Source organism: Pteronotus mesoamericanus, unplaced genomic scaffold (genome assembly GCF_021234165.1).
Source record: "Pteronotus mesoamericanus isolate MK-2021 breed Mesoamerican mustached bat unplaced genomic scaffold, CSHL_Meso_final scaffold_85, whole genome shotgun sequence".
NCBI classification, from domain to species: domain Eukaryota; kingdom Metazoa; phylum Chordata; class Mammalia; order Chiroptera; family Mormoopidae; genus Pteronotus; species Pteronotus mesoamericanus.
This window is the reverse complement of record NW_026555329.1, coordinates 10,668,279-10,687,501: the sequence shown is the minus strand read 5'-3', so window position 1 is coordinate 10,687,501 and position 19,223 is coordinate 10,668,279. Positions and strand designations below refer to the sequence as shown.

General features: G+C 35.2%; 1 protein-coding gene across 2 annotated transcripts in view; it reads right to left on the bottom strand.

The window, feature by feature from the left end:
- MEOX2 (mesenchyme homeobox 2) overlaps positions 1 to 18,156 on the bottom strand; it is a 65,759-nt gene extending 47,603 nt beyond the window's left edge. For both annotated transcript variants that reach the window (XR_008528341.1, XM_054564494.1), the window contains exon 1: positions 17,307 to 18,156. Coding sequence is in view for 1 of the 2 variants with exons in the window: in XM_054564494.1 (XP_054420469.1) it covers positions 17,307 to 17,820 (514 nt within the window). In the remaining variant the exon portion in view is untranslated. The remainder of the gene's footprint in view (positions 1 to 17,306) is intronic.
- Positions 18,157 to 19,223: the final 1,067 nt, after the last annotated feature.

Sequence of the window (19,223 nt, the reverse complement as noted above, 5' to 3'; positions counted from 1 at the left end):
CCTGAACCAACAATACAAAGATGCAAGGAAATTAAGACCAACAACACTGAAAGGAAAAGAAATGAACAGAGACAAGAGGGATGGAGGGAGGGGAGGACGGGGGAAAAGGAAGGGAATGGGAGGGTCAGGGAACATGTAGCAAGGTCTCATGGACAAAACCAAAGGGGAAGGATTGAGAGGGGGGGAAGGGGCAGGAGAAGGTGGTGGGGGGAAGGCAGAGACAAATGTATTTGAAAAAATAAAGAAAACAAATTTTAAAGAAAAGTGTAAAATGAGGACTTTAAAAAAAATATTAGAAGCATAGAAAAAATGTGAGATAGTATTTACATCTGACCTGAGAATTGCACAACTAGCTCATGAAGAAAATTCCTTAATAAGATTTCTGCTTGCGACTCCCATGTGAAACAGCCTCTGTAGTCCACACCTCTTTAGGACACAGTTAAATTAAGCACCCACCTTATCCCATTCACTTTGAATAACATATTAAAATTTTCTATTAGTTTAGTTTGGTTTTCTCACATTCTGAGTTTTCAAAGTAAAACCATTCATTTTCGAAGCCACTTATTTCTACGGTGTACTAACATGCATTATCTATTTGGTTGCATTTAACTAACATACTTTAATTAGTGATGCTTTTTTAGAAGAGATGCTTTGCACATGGAGACTATTTCTCCTAAGAGGTTTATGTAAAAATAAATAAATAACCTCTTACCTCTACTTGAAAAAGGTATATGTTTTTTAATTGGGAAAAGCTAAGATGTATTCATCTAAAGTAAAAAAAAAAATCACTATTAATAGGTTACCACATCCACATATTTACATACCAATGGCTACCAATATCATATGAGCAAATTTTCAATATAAAAGTAAATCATTTATTTCACTTACTGAAGATTACTAAAATGTTTTACCCACTTTTTACACTGCCAATAAAACTTTATTACACATTACATTAGGTCTGGACTATTTCTCTTCCAAAATCTCTGAAAAACAATGAGGGTTGCCTGGACGTTAATGCATGCTTAGCCCAGTATAATATGTATTTGTTTGTGTGGGGTTTATCTGTTTACTTATTTTTTTGTGGTCCCAAGATAGGATGAATGCAATCATTAACATTTTTCTACAGTTTCATACTTGAATGTACACCCTCAACTCATAAACTTTAATATGAATGTGCCAGTGATATCTTTGCTTAACTTAATATGTAGTGTTAATATTGCTTTTTCTCCCACAAATCACTAGCAGTTCAATCATCAATTAATTACCAATAAATCATTATTAAAAGATAAATCCACTTGTGAATATTTCCCCTTACTTCCTTCATTTTCAAAAATCGGTGGTTGTGGCAGCTTCACTGTGTAATGTATGGCCGCAGCCAAACAGGCCCAGATGTTTCACAGTTCAGGCTAAGGCTCCCTATACATCACTCTTTCTTGCATTTGCTGTTTTTCGGATGCCAAGATGAATACTTTATATTCATTTTCTTCCTCAAAAGTTAAAAATCCCCCCTAATTGGATCTTCTGTTTGTCAACTACCTGACTTTTGTAATTCTGGAATTCACACCAGGGACTATAAAAGACCAAATATTTTGAGAGGCTTTAAAAGTTAATAATTTTTATCATTAATTGCCACTGTCTGATTCTATTAAGTTTTCATACTTTCCCCTGGAAAATGTAGCCTAATTCCTGGCATGTTCCCCACCCTTTCCCAGAAAAATGTTCTCCTCCCTATTCCTCAAGAGGCCTAGAAGAATCTCCCTAGTTGACCTTACATTTTTTAATATACTTTCATTGTTTGCCTTCCCACTTCCAAAATTCTATTTTTTAAACACTTACATCCATTGTTATAATGTGTTTTACTTTATGTTAACACTGTATGTATAAACCAATAAATATCTCTATTTTGCTTTTGTTTTAATAACTGCCCAACTCTCAGGCTTACAGATTATGTTTAACTAATAATTCTTTTAGGATACTCTTTGACCTCTCTGAAACCATTAATGTGTATTATTTAAGTAAACATTTGGTTGAGTAAATCCAGCATTTATCCGAAAAGTTTTAGCAACAATATATTCCTTACATTTTACTTTCAGATATGCTTCAACTGTTAAATATTTTTGTTAATTTTTTTAATATTTAAATTACAGTTTATATTTAACATTATTTTGCATTAGTTTCAGTTGTATAGCATAGTGGTTAACCAACCATTAATTTTGCAAGTATTCCCGTTGATATTTCCAGTACCCAATGGGAGCCATGAATAGCTATCATAATATTTATGACTGTATTTCCTATGCTGCACTTTATATCCCCACAACTATTTTATAACTTCCAATCTGTACTTCTCAATCCATTCACTTTTTTCACCCATTCCATCAATCCCCTTCCCCTCTGGCAACCATTAGTTTGGTCTTTGTATCTATGAGTCTGCTTCTGTTTTGGCTGTTCATTTATATTGTTGTTTAGATTCCACATATAAGTAAAATTATGTGGTATTCGCCTTTCTCTGACTGACTTCATTTAGCATAATAACCTCTAGCTCCATCCATGCTCATATATGGTAAGATTTCATTCTTTTTAAAGGCCAAGTAATAGTTCCTTGTGTGTGTGTGTGTGTATATATATATATATATATATATATATATATATATATATATATATACCACAGCTTTTTTTACCCACTTGTCTTTTGATGGGCACTTGGGTTGCTTCCATAGCTCGGCTATTTTAAATAACACGGCAACTGTATTTGCCTTTGTTTGGTATTTGTATTCTAACAACCTCTTTCTTCACTTGAGGAGGTTCTCATTCTTGTTCAATTGGTCTTCCTAATAGATGGAAATGTCCTATATCTGCCTTGTTCACTATATTAGCCAGTAGCCACATATGGCTAGTGAGTATTTGTAATGCAGTTAGTGACATCAAGAAACTGTTTTTTAAATTTTACTATTAACTAAAATTTAATTAAATTTAATAAACATTGTTAGTTAAAATTAATCTTAGTTAAATTAAATTAATCTTAATTACATTTAATTAATCTGAATTAACTAAAATTTAAATAGCCATATCTGGCTAGTGGCTACTGTACTATACAGCATAGGGCAGTATTATGTTTATTGGTGATAAACACAGATATGCAAAGGTTATTTCTACTAAATCAATATTTTTTTATTGAACAACTGGGTGTGACATTGCTCTCCATGTTCAGAACAGGATGAACTTTCAAATACAGAGTCTGTGCCTCTCAGAATTTTTTAAACTGGAAACAAGAATTTTCTAAACTGGTAATTCTCAATCTTGACTATTCATTAGAATCACTTGGTAACTTTCTAAAAATAATGATATCCAGATTAAATGATAAATTATTTAATATTTGTTTCAAAATAACTGGGACAAGCTGAGGGAAGACTGGGATGGTATAAATGGGATAAGATTGGCCATTTGTAGACAAATATTGAACCTAATGGACACATGAGGGTTCATTATACTATTTCCTCTATTCTTTTAATGCTATAATATTCCATTATAATTGTTTTAATTGAAGCTTTAATCTAGATTAATTTAATCCTAATCAATGAGACATCAGTATTTTAAGGAATGCCCAGATCATTCTGATGTAACATCAGTCTTGAGAGTTACTGGTCTGAAAAAAGTAATCTTATAATACTACATTAATGAAAAAGGCCAGTAACATGGTTAGTCTGAAAGTTGTTTTTCTGAGTGAATGGAAAGAATTGTTGAAATAGAATCAGTATAACAGTCATGGATAACAAAATTTTTAAAAAATTTTTGAATATGTAATACAGTATGTTAATTTTAATTCTTACAGACATAAATTCCAACTCACTTGCGCAAGTAGGCCTGCTGTAAACTTGCTTTTCATCAGACAGTTATGTGATATGTGACTAAACTCAGAACCACAACTGAAATAATTTTTTTAAGCTTGTTCACCCCTTACTCTCATTGCTCTTTCTTTACTAGCCAGGCAGCCTCACATGCAATCACCTGTCAGCATCTCAAATCCCTGTTACCTAATCATGTACCATTGTTTGGATATGGTTAACCAGTCACACTCAAAGCAGAAAAATACAGACACAGGGATCATGGATCGACTCAGCTTTGTGGTATCAATGTCCTCATAAGACAGGGTTTTCACTTAAAAAAAAATTCAGTCTACTTGAAAAGTTTGAAAGCAAATAATCTATTTTTCATTTTCAAATGGCTAAGTATTTGTGCCACGACCCAATAAATACTACAGTACACATTGATTAATATTCCATATTTTTCCCTATTGCCCAGTGATTTCAAGTTTAATTTAAATTTTTGGTTTTGTTAGACAGACATTTCATATACTATGATTATTGGTTGTATGTGATTGTAAAAGCTCAGCAATGCATGGCATAACTGCACAGAATATTTATAGAATTACATGTGTCAGCTAAAAAGAATGGAATGAGGAATCCATATTGTTGGGTTTAACAATCACTAAATTGTTGAAAATATAGACACCTTACCTTTCAAAATGTAGATTTTTTTGCTGACTTATTAAAAAGTTTTTAATAAATGCATATTTATTTTTGTCCAAGTTGATTCATAAATGGTAAATATATACCACATAATCATAGGTATTTCACTTTAAGATGCATCCATAAAAATCAATCAGAAACAAACACAGATAATTACTGAAGCTGGATATTCATTAAACTCTCCTCTGGTTTGTTCAAGAATATTCTGAACTTGCCCTACTATTGGATGCCAGGAACGAAGAGTCTCAGAAAACCCCTAACACAGACAACTCATTCACATTACTGGAGCATTTTTTATACCTCAAATAAGATTTAACTAGAACTTCTGGGCACCTGACCTGATGCTGGATATCACACTAAAAGAAAAAGAAGACACTGACTTTTACTTTGGGAGTGCATGTAATTCAAATCAAAACTAGCAATGTAAAATAGGAACAGTAAATAAAACCATCAGGCAAAATTTAAGTGTATTATTATGGAGTGTGTAGACATTAATTTAGTAAGATAAATGAATAATTAGCACAGGGTAGCACTGATCTGAGAAGGTGTAGCAAGCCAGATTTTAATGAAAACAATGAATATATATTAGAAAAAGATATTACAAGTTATGGGATCAAAATACAAAATAAATTGATAGGCAGTACAGAGCTAAAGGCATGGCCACACAAGAGCATATAAAACTAATGAAATCTGAATAAGGTTAGTATCGTATCAATATCAGTTTCCTGGTTATGTTATTATATTATAATTATGTAAGATATTACCATTGGGAGAAGTGGGGTAAAGACTATATGGTATCCTTGTATACTATTTTTTACAACTGCAGATGAATTTACAATTTTCTTGAAATAAAATTGTTTTAAGTGATAGGCATAAACAAGTTTATAGAAGAAATGTTAGTTAAAATGAAAGCAAAACAAATGTCAACAAAACTGCCCCAGCTGGTCAATAAAGCCTTTAGAGATTGAGTTGGGAGATTACAGATGGAAGCCAATTTATTTGTAGCCCTAAATTCTTATCCAAGGAAATTAGATAATAAATAATGTTCTTGGGTAAATGGGAGATGCAGAAAACCTTCTGAAAAACTCCTTATATGCAGCTATGACTTTATATATTTAGGTACCCACATTAGAAAGTATAAGAACACAGTTTTAAACTAACATTTAGCATTGGGTTCCATAGACTATAAAAGCAGTGTTTTGTTAGGAAATTACTACTATCTGTCTATCTGATTATATATGTAAAATATATATTATTATATATTGAATTATATATTATATTAATTGATCATATGTTATATATATGTGTCTGATATTGATCAAATTTCGTTTGCTCACAAAAATCAGTACAAGTAAAATCTAGTAGTACATCATTGATGGACATTAGTCAAAATATTACTTTAGACTCAATACAGGATTCCTTTAGGGAAGAATGGAGATAAAGATATTCAGAAAACAGCTATATTAGGAGACCTAGGGAGAAAACAAAATTAAGTGCAAGAGATACTAAAGTAGAAACAGGGAAAAAATATAGAAGGCTGTGCAATAGAATGGATTTAGGCTGAGCTTTATAAAGGAAGCAGCATGGTTAAGTCCTGAATATGTCTAGTGGAAATGGAGAAATCATCTGAGACCATGCGAAGGCATTTTGAATATAAATTACAATTAATTATGTACATGAGGAATTATTTTTTATTATTTTGGAAATAAAGTTGTCTTTAGACAAAAAGAAAAGGAAAAAATTCTTAGAAAGATGAACTGTATTTTCCAAATTTAATTTTGTTTTGAGGGTTTAGTAAGAACTAATGATCTGGAATTCACATGTGAGGTCAGTGCGAAGAGTGTTCTAGAGGTTATATGGTTCGTTGTATTGGGGAGAAGCAGATGGGTCTAGTGTTTACAGATTGTGAGAAAGAGGGATGTGGGTAGGAGAACAGAAGAAACAAGGAAGGCACATCTAGTTAGCCAAGGCAAAATGCCAACCATTAATATTTTCAAGTATCCTCTGTGTAAGGAGATTACAGGGTGGGGCAAAAGTAGGTTAACAGTTGTGATTGCGTTTATTCCTGTATTACTATTTATTAGTTATGGTGTTATTTTCCATACAAACAACTGTAAACCTACTTTTTCCCACCTTGTATATTAAATTAAAAAATAAGATCAATACCTATCTAAGAATGAAGATAAAGTTAATGACCTGCGACAAAGGAGAGCTGATAAATGTCTGCTTGTTGCTATTTATTACTTTGAACACAAAAGGCAAATGTTTTATAGGTTAAGCTCAATTTAGCAAAATTTACTTGTATAAAATCTTTAAAAAATTAAAACAGGTAACAAATCTTTGATTCACAAACGGCAACCAAAAATATGACCTGTTTATATAAATATCTAGTATTTATTAATATAGCAAAGTCCATATGCATGTTGTCAGACATTAAACTCTGGTTTAAACTAAAATGATATGGTTTATTATTGTATGAGGCGTCAAAAATATGCAGGCACATTGGTAATCGAAAACAAGAACTATGTCATTAGAGAATTAGAAAACTGAAGCTAAGGAAGTATAACAGTGTTCATATTCATAAAACAAGAATGAAAAACGACTGAGGTAATATGACATAAAATCAGATTCAGAAAGAGGTAGTTTACACCCAAGTAAAGCACTTCGTGAAATTGCACTTTATTCACTCAAACGCAGTAGCCAACATTTTAAATGATGCTGAAATTTATTTTTATTGGGAAGACTGAAACCTTAAGGTTTAAAAATATTTTACGAGATTTTCCTTTTAAGGGCACTAGGCTGAAGTCAGGATATGGAAGTTCAGCTGCCACCACTTGGCTGAATGGACAGACATTACTTAACTTCTTTGGGCGCTTTCTCTCATCTACGAAATACATTCATTGAACTGGGTGACGCATTAAGTCTCTTCTAGTGTCTTGATAATTCTAATGATCTGTTCAAACATTATGGATTGATTACAACTTACTTTTTTAAAAAAACTTACAAATTAAGCCTACTCTGACAACTAGTTGATGCAGTTGGCCCCTTCTTCTCTCTGTTTATTACTAAACATTTAATGTTTCGTTCTTTCTACACATCGCTCCCTATTTCCTCCCAGCCTTCCATTATGTATCAGAGAAGCAAGCATTAGTCCTTTGAACTTCTTTTATTTTACGGATTAAATTGCTGTGACTCTAGGGAGTTTTGAAAGAGTTAACTCGGCATTTGGAATTTTAATACAATATTCGATTCTACTATTTATTCAAAAGCAACTGTCCCAGGCCATCACTACAATAATTCAGAACTTCTCTGAAATACATTTCTGAATTGCCCACATTGAACTGTGGGTACAGGAGAGGTGACTAAGCTAAATAAAACGAAACTATATAATCACTCAAAATTTGCAACTCAGATGAGTTTTGCTTTTTTCTCTGGCCTCACTTAGGAAATAAGTAAACAAACAAGTGAATTATTTTCTTTGAAAAAAGAAATTATCACCAAACTAAAATGGTTTTTATGTTTTTATGTGGGATATTATGCATTTTTAGTTTTTAGTGGTATTTGCATAGTTGCCATTGAGGAGGATCTCCAAAGGGAACCACCAGAAATAACGAAGAGCTACAATACCTCCTCCTGCAATAAACTTTATAGCACAGCAAGAAAATGTCACACCCAACCTGCAAATTAACAGCTGAAGCAGAAACCTGAAATATCACTGTTATATGTAAATCCCTTCAGTTTCAGTTCTATTCCCTCTTGACCAAATGCTCCTCTGTCTATTCCTCTTGAAAACAGGTGTTTGACAGAGAAGTGGAAGGATATACCTAGGAAAGAAGGTTAGGAGATGCCCAAGCAAACAAGCTACAAAATGGGAATTCTAAAGGTGATGAATTGATGCAACTTGAGCCTTTTATGCAACTTGGTCTAGAACTCATTCTACGTTTCAGGAAAACGGCATGCTCCTTATAATTTGAGGGGCAGTCATAGATTATTTTTAAATCTTCAGCAATCTTTCAAGTAAGTAACATGTTCTACAGCACTATTGGTAGTAAAATACAAATAAACAGGCAACATAAGGCAGAAATTGTTTGCAGATGGTGCATACCCGTGCCGTAATTACACCTACGTTGATTCATGAAAAAAATAACAACACCTACTGAGCCAAACATTGTTCTAAGTGATTTATGTTTATTAGCTCACTATAATTTTTAGGAAACTAAGGTACAGAGACATTAAATCATAGCTAGTAAAAGACAAAGCAAGATGTTGTGCTATCCTAGATCTACTCTGGCCACTCCTCTGAGACCTGTATTCCTTTAGGTTGACTTCTATGGATGTCATCTACTAGGACTCATGGGCACAGCGTCTTTGTCTTCTGATTACATTTGGCCAATGCTAGCAACAGAGGGAGACTGGCAGGCATGGTGACAGATTACAGGATTGATATGTGCTATCAGCTGCAATCCTCCACCTGAGGTACTAACTTTCTTAGGAGGCTCCTCTCTTGTGCCTTCCACTGGATTCTGGAGTCTTGTAAAAAAACAAAACAAAACAAAAAAGACTCCCTCTATTTGTCTCCTCAGGTTTAGAGACATTAATATTTTCCAGTTGTAGGCAGGCCCTGGCTGACTTAGCATTTCCTGTTGCTTCCCTACATGCTGCCCACCGCCAAGTAGTTACCATCAAACTCTCTCACATTATATATGTGAATGTGCTACCTATTTCCTTGCCTCATAGGATGACTAAGAAATAATATAAATCCTTTATGATTTATCAACTAATACCTAAATATGCAAAAAAATGCTGCTGCTTCTTTTAATTTGCCAAGCTTCTGGATATCTAAGAATATGTTTGGTAAAGCTGTACTTGCAGGAACAGAAAAACGTTCTGGAAGAGACAGTACCTATCATTCCTTGAATTTTGAAAAGATGGTAATCCTAAAAATGTGAATGGCAGCAGGCCCTCAGATTTACATGCCTAACCTCTGCCTTTCCTGTCATTTCAATCTGTCTCAATAGTTTACATCTACATGCGGTCTAGTTTAATGTAGTCAGACATGTTTATATTTCAAAGAAGAAGAAATGTTCCAACGTATACGTAGTTTACACCTGTAGCTGCACAGATTTTAATCAAGAAAAGCAGTAAACACACTGACAGTTCATTTTACTTTTGGAAAATATTAAATAAGGAGAGAGGTCGCTTAATTTCAATCTACTCAATTAGTAGTAAAGTTTTCTTTAGATGGTTCTTTTCTAATTTTTAAAAAAAAATTGTTCTTACAGAGAGAGAGGAAGAGGGAGAGAGAGAGAGATACTGATTTGTTGTTCTATCCATCTATACATCATTGGTTGCCTCTTGTATGTGCCCTGACCAGGTATCCAACATGCACCCTTGGAGTGTCAGGATGACGCTCTAACCGCCTGAACTATCTAGCTAGGGCCAGATGGTTCTTAAAAGATAAAAGCCATTTGACAAATTACTGATGTCCTCCTAAATCAAAACTACGTTTTATTTATTTAGTTCCCACTAAGTTTTTAGTTCTATTTTACTGAACCACATGATTTTGTTATCAAAATAAAATCAATTGTCTGAAAAATTTACTTGGTAATCATTATTTATTTGGTAAGAGTCACAATCCCTTTTATTTTTTCAATTAATAAGAATACACCTGAGTTTAACTTGCTAGTTTTTCAAGAGGCTAAGAAAAATCATCCAAAAGTTTACTGTGCAATCCAGACAGTGAAAGAAGTCATCGTTGCAGACACCGAACACATTTCACTACTACATTTGCAAATAACTATCACTTTGCAAAAATAAGTTTTTATTTGGGTGTCATTTCTGGCAAAGCTTTAAGGCTATATTTTCAAAGAGTAAAATTCCAGGCCTTTAAAATTCTATTGGCATCCACCAACCTAAGCTGGACCCGCCTTTAGGTTTCCGCAGAGCCTGGGAGATGACTTCATCTTAATCATTTTCTTGCCCTCAGTCATGTAAGATAACTGGAGATTTTTTTTCTTATAGTACTATGGGAATCTCTTGAAGCATGTGGAAAATAATGAGCTAGAAGAAAAAAAAAGAAAACAAAAACTGCAGGAGAGTTGGCATATTTGACTTTAATGACTATCATTGATTACCAGCCGCAGCCTGTTGGACTCTCCACACAGCTGCATATGATTCAATCCTCATATTTTATTTTGTAACTGGAATATTTAACATCATGTTACAGTGTTTAATGTGGATGCTCTAGTTCAAATGATCTGTTGTCAGGTAATCACACTGGGAATTCTATCTATCTATTAGTGTGTGTGTATCCCTACATAAACGGATTGAACTGTGATTTTAAGTATCGATGCCATATCCTTTTTAATTCAGCACTCTCCCCTTTTTTAACTTTATTTTTATTGTTTACTCTATTACAGATGTCCTCATTTCCCCCCATTTGCCCACCTCCACCTTGCCTTCTTTTCTACTAAAACAAAGGAGAAACTTAAAACTAGAAAAAGAAACAAGTTGTACTCATAATTTCAATCAGTGTCCCTATTTAAGCCTTAAGAAAAATACCTATAATATATTAGAAAGAAAACTTATGAAAACAAACAACAGGATTTTTAAATACATTTGAAACATTTGCATTGAATTCATGAATTTTTGAATTTAAATCTTTAATCAAAACATTGGCATTTTTACTATACAAGTATTACCCAGTAAACTTAGGTTATATTTGTAGTAAAAGTAAAAATTCCAAGGATACAAGAATTGTCATCAAAATACACAAATAATTAGAATCGTTAAGCTTTTAAGAAAATGCTAGCTTTTAAAAGTAGTGTAGCAATACCATATAAGCTAAAGAGCCAATTTATAAATTTTAAATATATATAGCATAGAGAGAGCAAAGTGATTATTTTGAAGGGATTTTCCTCTTGCTCAAACCCTTTCCAAAAATGCACATATAATACAGACTTTACCTGATTATTCTTGTTCATATGCACATGTAAGAGACCAAAGAACATATTATATAATATTTTCAGAATCTTATAAAAACCAATATTCCAATACATAGCACCAAATTTATAGACAACATGTATAAATAACATGTATGAATTTATTGTAACACATAAATTCAGAAATATTATAGAGCTGTGGAAAATGTAACATTATACATGAAGGTTTCATGAATAAGTGTATATTTAAAATGCCAAATACAGAGGAAAAAATAATTGACCCATTCAATCACACATGAACATTTACTCTTACCAAGTAACTTTCTTTTAATTTAGTAAAAATATATTAAAGGCTTTAAACAGAAATACTTTGAAATATAAAACCAATGGCCAAAATTTATACAGATGATTCAGTAGATAACTATTTTGTATCATAAAATACTATCTAATGTAACTTTCTTAAAGTGACGATAAACCCCCTACACTTTTATAATGTAAGTGGGAAACCAGAGAGGAAAGGTCATCAGATTTATATTAATTCTGCGTCAACACAGATAATGTAAATTGAAGATTGAGACCTAACTGACCTTTACCATTGTAAGTTCTACTCCACAAGAGAAAGAAAATATCCTGCAAAGTTTTACCCAGTTGGATTTTGAACCTCACTGATGGCTATAATTTAGGAGTAGTGAAGAGAGTGTTGCAACTAACTTTTCTTTATTATGTTTTAGTTCATGTTTACTGGGGAGTTTCAGTTTAATACAAGAAATACTCATAAGAGCATCATAAGAAAAATAGAAAAAACACTAGTGCTTCATTTTTCTACAACATTATCAAAAAGGTTATTAGTGATGACTAAACCATATTAATGACTAAAACACATAATATAGAGAAATCACTTGTGACAATAAAATCTATTTTGTTAGTTAAATAGGTGGAATAGGAAATACATCATACTTACCTCAATTTCTAATTTGTGGACTTTGGTCTTGGTTTGTGTTTTGACTTTTTTTTTAATAAACCAGTGGAATTAGTCACCAATAACATAACCCAGAAAATATAATTTAAACTAGCCACTCAATAATTAATCCTTCATATTTTGATTATAAATCAAGGGGGGGAAATGCCACTGCTGATAGTCTTGCTTCATGTGCTAATATATTTTGCCCACAAAATATTGTATTGTAAGATAAATATGGCAAAAATACAGTAAATTTGAGAGAGATAAATCATCTACAATCATTCACTCAACAAATACTAATTAAGGAATTCCTGTGTGTCTTTTATCTTCTAATATTTTTCTGTCTTTAGAATTTATCATTCATAGATGTTTGTAATCACTATAGCAATGCTTGGAAAAGTTACTCTGAAATTTTATAAATAAATTACTGAAGCAAACAGAGTCTAAAACTAAAATATATTTTTGTATTATATTGGTTTTTCTCATTCGAAATAAAAATCTAAAAAGCTATCACATCTTTGTTTTGTATGCCTGGCTATCATTGTTTAATATAGTAAATGAATAAAATTGGCACCATTACCAGGCCAAGTATATGTAAGGGAACTCAGCTATTAATGAATTAATCCATAGGTTATTTCTCAAATAAAAAAATGTTAATGCCAATAAATATGGAATCAGTCTCCCAAATTTTACTGAATCTAAAGGAAGGGATTGGCCTCTTTTACTTTTCAATTTTTGTTTAAAATTAATTTCTTAGACTCTTTAGGTCATGCAACAAATATTGTAAGTTACTATAAATTCCAATGCTGTGATGAAGCATATATGTTTTTAACACAGAAGGAAAACACAGTAATGTTTAAAATTTTATTAATTTTTTTAGTTAAGATAAGTTTACGGGGTGCCAACATAATGGTTTCCATTGATAATTACTATAAACAAAGACTAAAATTTTCAATATTTAGTACTGGATTTTGAACCCAAATGAATGTTTTAGAAGTGCCATGCCTTACTTTTAAGGTTTTTCCTTTTCAAACTATAAATAAAGATATTTACACAGAACTTGAAACTATTCATATTTCTATTTGCATTTTTTCTTCCATTTATTGCTGTCTTTCAACAATAAATCACCTTAATGCTAAATAAATTGCTGCTCTTGACTTTTGAGTATACTCATTTCAGAATACACACATAGGTTGATGGTACTTAGATGATTTTAATGGCAGGTCACAATTTAAAAATGTTCACACCTAAAAGTAATCTATCACTCCAAGAAAAACATTTAAAATGATATTTTATTTCATAACATTGAGACATTTAATTTGTTCAACATCATCCTATAACAACCAAGATCTAATAGACTATTTTTAAACTTCTAAAGCAAATGTGGAAATCAAGTAACACAGGGGTGAATGACAAAGTGACTTTTTTTTCTTTTTGAAAACATGATGATTGAAATATCTAGAAAATGTTACAATATAATACCAGAGTTAAGATGGGTAAGGCATTACCCTACATTTAACTTCCATCTTTTAATGTCATTCTTGTCATTCTGTATAGTCAGCCATATTGACAGACATAATTTGCAATAAACATTTTATGATCTTGTAGCTATAAATAAAATATTTGTCATTTTACAAGAATCTAATATGATTCAAAACCTTGTAAAATCCACATCCCCAAATCACTCCCTTTTTAATATAATTTTTATTTTTCATAAAATATGTACTTACAGTCATTCAATTAACTTGAATAGAAAATATTTGCATATTTATATTGTGTATTATCTGCATAAAAACTAAATTAGATTGATTAATCTATTTTAGTTATTTTAACTGAAAGTGGGTATTTTATACCTAGTACTACATTGCTTGGCAAACAATCAAATGTAATTGAAGCCAAGTAATTCACCCTATTTATAGACTTTTTTTCAGGATCACCTGCTTTGTATAGATTGTTTTAAGTACAGTTGTAAAGTTTCAATTTTTAAGAGTTCCTTTGAAGAAGGGGCAGATGTTGGCTTTGCTAATAACACTGGAAAGTATAACAGGCTCAAAGTTGCAAAAATGTTTAACACATATAAAAAATAACAGTGTGCTTTTCTATTAAACTTGGTTATTTTCAATTGTCAATAAACGATAATGGAAGAATAAAGTCCACAAATACTTGTTTCTAGATTCATAAGCTTCTTGAGTTTGTAAACATGTGTGTTTGGGAGGGAAATGCATGTAAATGCATTCTGGTAAGTGTTACATATCATAGTTTTAGCATCATCGCCATGGATAAAATTTGGATTGTTTGTCAATATTTTCAGGTGCATAAAATTCTATTAAAATTCCACACGGTCATGCACACATACATGATATCTGGGTATTAGATGCCAGGATACAGAATTTTGGTTCCAACTTTGCCCTGGATTTATGCACCACATTTACTCTGAACTATAAATACATAGTAATTATAAACTGCCTAACAAAATATAAATGGGCCTGCTAGACATGATGTGATTTTCATCTAGTATGATTTTAAAATTTCAAGAGTTCAGAAATTAATTTAATTTTTGGAAATATTTAAATATTAAAACTGTGCTATAAGCAGTGAGATTACGTGTTAATAATGAGTAAGAATTATAGTGATTTTTCTACATTCCCTTAATTTTTGCTGGATCAAGATGCCTTTATAATATTATAAAATAAAATAGCTGTGACCACAAATTATGGAAGACCAAATGCAATATCATCACAGGAGAAAGGTATCTTGAAGTTAAATCTATCTAAAGATCCAGCAAATATAACTAGAAACTACTGTGATGTTTCTCTTCAATTAGTCAAAATTTCTTTCAAAATATTCCATCAAGGAATCGCTCATTCTAACCCCCCAGTGATTCTATCCTTGGTGACGACTAATTGCATTTCCCACTTAGGGTGAAATCTATCAATACTTTATGTAGCTGATGTTAGCTTTTGTATTTGTTATTTTTCCAGTACTTTATTAGCTTCAACATGTAAAAATAAGCTTACTTTGTTATATGATTATTTCCCACCATTAATAGAAGCATTAATATAACCAATTTTCTTTTAAAAGTTATTAAAATAATTTAAGGGAACAAGCTCTAAGATCCCACTTTCTCTGTTTTCCCCCAATCCAAATAGCATATGTCTATATGAAAATTCAGTTTGCCCTAAGAAACTTAGTTGCAGTGGCTCAATTCAGGAAGCATAAGGAACAACAATCCATTACACAGATTTCTCATTGCAGAAAGTAAAGGGAATAGTAAGAGCTTCAGGTAATTACAAAAGTGGGCTGACAAATGTGAACTGAGGTATGTTTCAAAAAAATTACATCGCTATAAAATGTTGTGTCTATTAAAGAATCACTACATCTAAAATTGACTACTTTTCTAATGAATATGGAAACCGTCTTGTTATGATTAAGCTTTTACCTCGCTGTCTTATGAGTTTCACTTATGGTTAGTAAAAACCAGTAAAAATGAGTGATTCTTCTGGTAACTTCCTTAGATATAAACTAATTCGTGAGCGAGTACTAATAGTTTACCCCTGACCTAGTAAAGTAAAAGTTAGACCTAAAGCTCAGGATGAAGAACAATTGACAGCATTGCTACAAAAGAACATGGAATAGTGCGGCTCGATCATTGTCATTTGCGTGGGATCTTACCTAACGCGTTATAAAAGGTAAACATTTTTCCAGTCCTTCACACCAGTATCTGGAATTACCTTCTAGAACTGTTAAACCAATTCCTCAAAGGGAGGAAATATGTCAATATTGTATTAAACAGATGTCACTTTCCAAAAAGATGGAATGCAGGTTGCGGCGCTATAGCTACGGAAGAAAAGTCACTTATTTGTAAAGCATCCTTTAACACTTTCATAATGAAACAGGTGAGGGCTTTGCTGAATTGCCTGAAAAACTTCAGCTTCTCTGAATTGTACAATTTACTTGTCTGGCTGTGCCTTCAAGCATCCCCCTTTGCGTGGCTCCTGAACGTATCCCCAGGAAGATCAGCGCCTCCTGCTTGCACCCTCGCAGACCAGCCCAGGGACACAGCGAACCAGGACTATTGGGGTTGCTGTTTGTTTCCAATACTTGTCTCCGATAATTCCCAATTGAAGGAAGATATTACTTTCCACTTTTGAATCTCAGATTATTTTTTTAGGTTAGTACCACAACAGTACAACTACTGTTAAGACTCGTATTTCTTCAAAAGTGAACAAGTATTTAACACTTTTCAAATACATTTCTTAAAATCCTCTGAATTCCTAGATTATAGCTTCTTCCCCAGGAAGGGAAATTTTTACCATTTGGGAAAGGCTGCTATTTAAAGAGCTCTGAAATCAGAATTTAAAAAAAAAAAAAAAAAAAAAAACCTGAAACTTTTTTTCTCATACGCTCTGCCAAGTTCCATGGCAAGTTCCAAACATTGTGCAATAATTTGGAAATCCAGTTAACGATGGAAAAAATCGAGCCGCTCAGAGTCGGGAACTTGCAAGGGAAAATGTCAAGGAGCGGCACCGCACGCACGCCCAGCGGACGCCGCATCCCAGGGCACACTCCCCTCCCCGTCGCTCAGATGGAAGGTCACGCTTTGCAATCGATTTCACATCCTGTCACTTGTCCTTTTTTTCTCAACCCTCTGGTAAACTAGTTTGAACCTTGGAGAGCTTAGTGCTGTTGGCTACAGTTCTGCCCTCGGAGAAACACGTGTCCCCAAATAACAGGACCAAGGCAGTCCCGCGGAATTTGGCGGCGGGGAGCCAGACAGGGCAAGACATGTACCCTCTTCTCTGCTGCCTCACTCTAGTGAGAGAATCTTCCTGGACATCTCCCCGCCCCTTTCACCCAAGGTGCCCGGCGCGTACTTACCTGAGCTATCGCTTTTCCTCTTGCCGCCACTTCTCTTCTCCGCCTCCGCGGGTGACAGCGCCTGGCGTCCGTAGTCCCCCGGCGCGCACGCAGCTCCGGTCGGGGTGCTGGAGCCCAAGCTGGAAGAGTTGGAACACAAGACCGGCGGGCTGCTGCCCATCTCCGGGGGCCCTCCCGAGTCCGGCTGGAGGCAGAGGCTGTGCCGAGCCGCGCTCGGGGGGGAGGACATCTGCGGGAGGTGCCAGTTGGTTTGCAGAGCTTGGTGCTGCTGCTGCTGATGGTGGTGGTGGTGATGGTGGTGGTGGTGGTGGTGCCCCCTGTGATGCTGGCTGGCAAACATGCCCTCCTCGTTGGGGTATCCCGCGATTATGCAAGACGAGGAAGAAGTGGAGAGCTCAGGGTAGGACATATGGTCAGATCTTCCATGGAGGGCGAGAGAGGACTGGGAAAACGGGTGCAAGCCTTGCGCGGTGGCGTGAGGGCTGCGCAAGCAGCCAAAGAGCGGGTGTTCCATAGCATGCAAGTCTTGGGTTCCAGGCAGAAGACTTCACGACGGTTGCGAACACCACCACCCTCTGTCACTTTTCACTGAAAATCGTGTGACTTTTCCCCTTCCCCAAGCAATTGCTGCCTGCGTTTCTGCAGTTTGGATAATCCCGGTCCTGAGCCCTAGCGGCCAGTCTCCTTTACATATAAACAATCTGACCTGGAGGAGCTTCCCTCCGAGCTACTCAGATGTCAAGAGTAGGAGAGGTTGAAGCCAAAAGAAGGTGGTCCCAGAGAACTGCTTTCAGGGGTAAACGGCTCTGAGAGGTTATAAATAGAGTGTAATGTGAGCTGGGGGCTGGCTTAGGAACCCAGCGCTGACCACATGCAAACTCCCTCCAAAACTCCCGCTCAGTGTGCGCTACGCGCTTCCAGTTCCACTTCCTAATGCCGGCTGGACGCACACAGCGCGTCCACGCCCGCCCGCCCCTGCCGGCCGCCAGGACTCCAAGCTGAGCATCCCGCGCCTAAACCCCAGCCCAAGGCGGCAAGGGCTCTCCCCTCCGGGCGCCCGCAGCTGAGACGCAGCGTGGCGCTGGTGCCAGACCCAAGCCCACACCCCGAGTCCCACCTTCTCACTTCACTCAGGAAAGGTGTTTTATCAGTGCCACTTGGGCTCTGTCACCTGCTGGAGAGCTAGCATTGCGCCTAGCTCTTGAGGAACATGGAAGGAACATAGGATTAAGGGGGAAGAAAAAAAAAAACAGAGCTAGTTAGGGCGAGCTGGGAGAAGTTTTTCAAACTTTGCATCTCCTCGTGCCCTGGGGGCAGTGGTGCGCCTAGCTTCTTGCTGCCGGGGTCCGTGGGTGCGTTGTTCCTGGCTGCGGACGCCAGCTCTCAGGTAGCACAAATGCGCCCTACGCTCGGAAAAGACCCATTTTGTGTGCCAAAAGAGACCTGTCAGGATAGGTGGGAGGAAAGCACCAGGCAGTGACAGTTGCAGATGTCCAGCCCTGACATCCTTACCTGCGGTGCCTGGTGGGGTTTCTTTCCCTCTGCTTGCCGCAAATGCCCTCGCCCCTACTTTTCTGGTCCCTGTGAATTTCCACCAAGAAGTTTTCCTGGGTCAGGAATATTACAAAGCGATTTTGTTCTGGTCACATGAGATGTGTAGATTGCACGCACATGTCCAGTCTTTCCCCTCAGGAGCCATCCCATGTCTCCTCATTACCCTCCAGAAATCAACCCTATCCTACTCAAAAATAAATCAGGTAAGAGCACCTCCTTCCCCCGCCCCAGTCGTGGCACATTTACTAGAAATGTTACACTTCAACATCCCCCAAAGTTCACTAAAGCTTCAAATCTCCCTGGTTAATCTTGCATCATAGAAAATGAGTGAGAAAACTTGCCACCAGTGAATTAGTGCGAGCG